The following is a 2,979-nucleotide window of genomic DNA, read 5'->3' as shown; positions in this document are numbered from 1 at the left end:
AGCGATTGGCAGTCGGTTTCCTGTGTGTGTGGAGTCTGATGTAAGTCCAGCGATTGACATTCGGTTTCCTATTTATGCTTATGTGCTTGGAGTCTGATGTAAGTCCAGCGATTGGCATTCGGTTTCCTTGTTTGTGTTTGTTGTTTGGAGTCGGACGTAAGACCAACCATTGGCAGTCTGTTTCCATTTGTGTGTTTCTTTTGACGTCTCAGCGTCTGTGCATGTGTTTTGTTTCGGCGTACGTTTGCCGAACTACGGTAGCTCTGATTCTCATTCCATATGAGATACGTAGACATGGGATGCGATGTCCTAGCGAGCCCGTTCCCCATTTCCCCGAACTACGTCGACTCTGATGTTTGTTTCTGACAAACTACGTAGGCCCACGATGCGACATCCTGCCGAGTCCTCTCCGCTTCCGTCTCCTTCCACCTGTGTGCTTATTCCAGTGTGTGTGCATTCTTTGAGCAGTTTCTTAGCAACCTTATTCTATTTCTTTTGAGCGTGGATCCCGTCGAGTACGACGGACGTGAGGGGTGCTAATACCTTCCCCTTGCGTAACCGACTCCCGATCCTTGTAATCTTCGGTCGTAAGACCATTTCCTTTCCAGGTTTACTTCGAGCGTTTCCTTTCCCTCTTTTGGGATAAATAACGCACGGTGGCGGCTCTTTTTGTTTGTCTTTTCCCACCGGTTGTTTTTCGCGGATGCGACAGAAGGATATGGGTGAGGCATCTTATGTCATTGGCATTAAGATCCACAGAGATAGACTTCGAGGAATTTTGGGTCTATCACAAGAAACCTACATCAATAAAGTTTTAGAGAGATTTAGAATGAAAGATTGTTCACCAAGTGTTGCACCCATTGTCAAGGGCGATAAATTTAATTTGAATCAATTCCCTAAGAATGATTTTGAGCGGGAACAAATGAAGAACATTCCATATGCTTCTGTTGTTGGAAGTCTTATGTATGCTTAAGTATGCACAAGGCCCAACATTGCATTTGCTTTTGGAATCTTAGGAAGATATCAGAGTAATCCAGGTCTGGATCATTGGAAAGCTTCAAAGAAGGTGTTGAGATATCTTAAAGGAACAAAAGATTACATGCTAATGTATAGGCAGACGGACAATCTTGATGTGATCGACTATTCATACTCCGACTTTGCTGGTTGTGTTGATTCTCGCAAATCAACATCGGGATATATTTTTATGATGGCTGATGGAGCTATTTCATGAAGAAGTACTAAGCAAACCTTGGTTGCTACTTCTACTATGGAAGCCGATTTTGTCTCATGTTTTGAGGCTACTTCTCATGGTGTATGGCTTAAGAGTTTTATTTATGGGCTTAGAATTATGGATTCTGTTTCTAAACCTCTGAAGATTTTTTGCGATAATTTAGCAGCTGTCTTTATGGCTAAGAACAATAAAAGTGGAAGTCGAAGCAAGCACATCGACATAAAGTATTTAGCCATTAGAGAAAGAGTTAAAGATAAAATAGTAGTTATTAATCACATTAGTACTGATTTAATGATCGTTGATGCTTTGACTAAGGGCATGCCACCAATAAAATTTAAGGATCATGTAGAGAACATGGGACTTGGGTCCTCCTTATGATTGTATACATACAGTTTAGAATGAAAGATTGTTCACCAAGTGTTGCACCCATTGTCAAGGGCGATAAATTTAATTTGAATCAATGCCCTAAGAATGATTTTGAGCGGGAACAAATGAAGAACATTCCATATGCTTCTGTTGTTGGAAGTCTTATCTATGCTCAAGTATGCACAAGGCCCGACATTGCATTTGCTTTTGGAATCTTAGGAAGATATCAGAGTAATCCAGGTCTGGATCACTGCAAAGCTGCAAAGAAGGTGTTGAGATATCTTAAAGGAATAAAAGATTACATGCTAATGTATAGGCAGACGGACAATCTTGATGTGATCGACTATTCATACTCCGACTTTGCTGGTTATGTTGATTCTCGCAAATCAACATCGGGATATATTTTTATGATGGCTGATGGAGCTATTTCATGGAGAAGTACTAAGTAAACCTTGGTTGCTACTTCTACTATGGAAGCCGGTTTTGTCTCATGTTTTGAGGTTACTTCTCATGGTGTATGGCTTAAGAGTTTTATTTCTGGGCTTAGAATTATGGATTCTGTTTCTAAACCTCTGAAGATTTTTTGCGATAATTCAGCAGCTGTCTTTATGGCTAAGAACAATAAAAGTGGAAGTCGAAGCAAGCACATCGACATAAAGTATTTAGCCATTAGAGAAAGAGTTAAAGATAAAATAGTAATTATTAATCAAATTAGTACTAATTTAATGATCGCTGATCCTTTGACTAAGGGCATGCCACCAATAAAATTTAAGGATCATGTAGAGAACATGGGACTTGGGTCCTCCTTATGATTGTATACATACAGTTTATTAATAAAACTCTTATATTGTGATGTTTTCTCATTTTCAGGCGCACATCAGTTTGAGAAAATATGTTACATCTGGACCAAGAGTAAACATTGGCTTATTCATCAAGTTAGTTACCACATTACAAATATATACTTGAAAATAGACATGTTGTAATACATAGATGAGACTACCCGCTTTAAGAAGGACTATCTCTATGATTCACATATTTATTTCTTGAGTAAGTTTTCCATGACTCATTTATGCCAATAATCAGTTCTATGGACCAAGTGGGAGAATGTAAAGGTTTCTTATTTTTATTATAATAATTATTAATAATAAAAAACCAATTTTAATGTGGTCCATAGTTTTGGGATTTTGGTTTTGAAAAGGGTATGATTTATTTTGGTTTTAATGTAAATTGATATGACCATTTAATTGGGTGATAATAAGTTTTAATGGATTTAAATTCTTGATGGTAGAATCAAGCCTATAAATAGTCTTTGGTCCCCAAAGCTTTCTCTCATCAGAAAAGAAATACACCATCTATATTGAGAGAGCAATAGCTTGGAAGAA

General features: G+C 38.1%; 1 protein-coding gene across 1 annotated transcript; it reads left to right on the top strand.

The window, feature by feature from the left end:
* The first annotated feature begins 1,722 nt into the window (after positions 1 to 1,722).
* Positions 1,723 to 2,046, top strand: LOC127137608 (secreted RxLR effector protein 161-like). The gene has a single exon (XM_051064056.1). It carries the CDS (start codon positions 1,723 to 1,725, stop codon positions 2,044 to 2,046), a length of 324 nt encoding a protein of 107 aa, XP_050920013.1.
* Positions 2,047 to 2,979: the final 933 nt, after the last annotated feature.

The sequence above is a fragment of the Lathyrus oleraceus genome, chromosome 4, assembly GCF_024323335.1.
Source record: "Lathyrus oleraceus cultivar Zhongwan6 chromosome 4, CAAS_Psat_ZW6_1.0, whole genome shotgun sequence".
Taxonomy (NCBI): Eukaryota; Viridiplantae; Streptophyta; class Magnoliopsida; order Fabales; family Fabaceae; genus Lathyrus; species Lathyrus oleraceus.
This window is presented reverse-complemented; position numbering and strand designations above follow the sequence as displayed.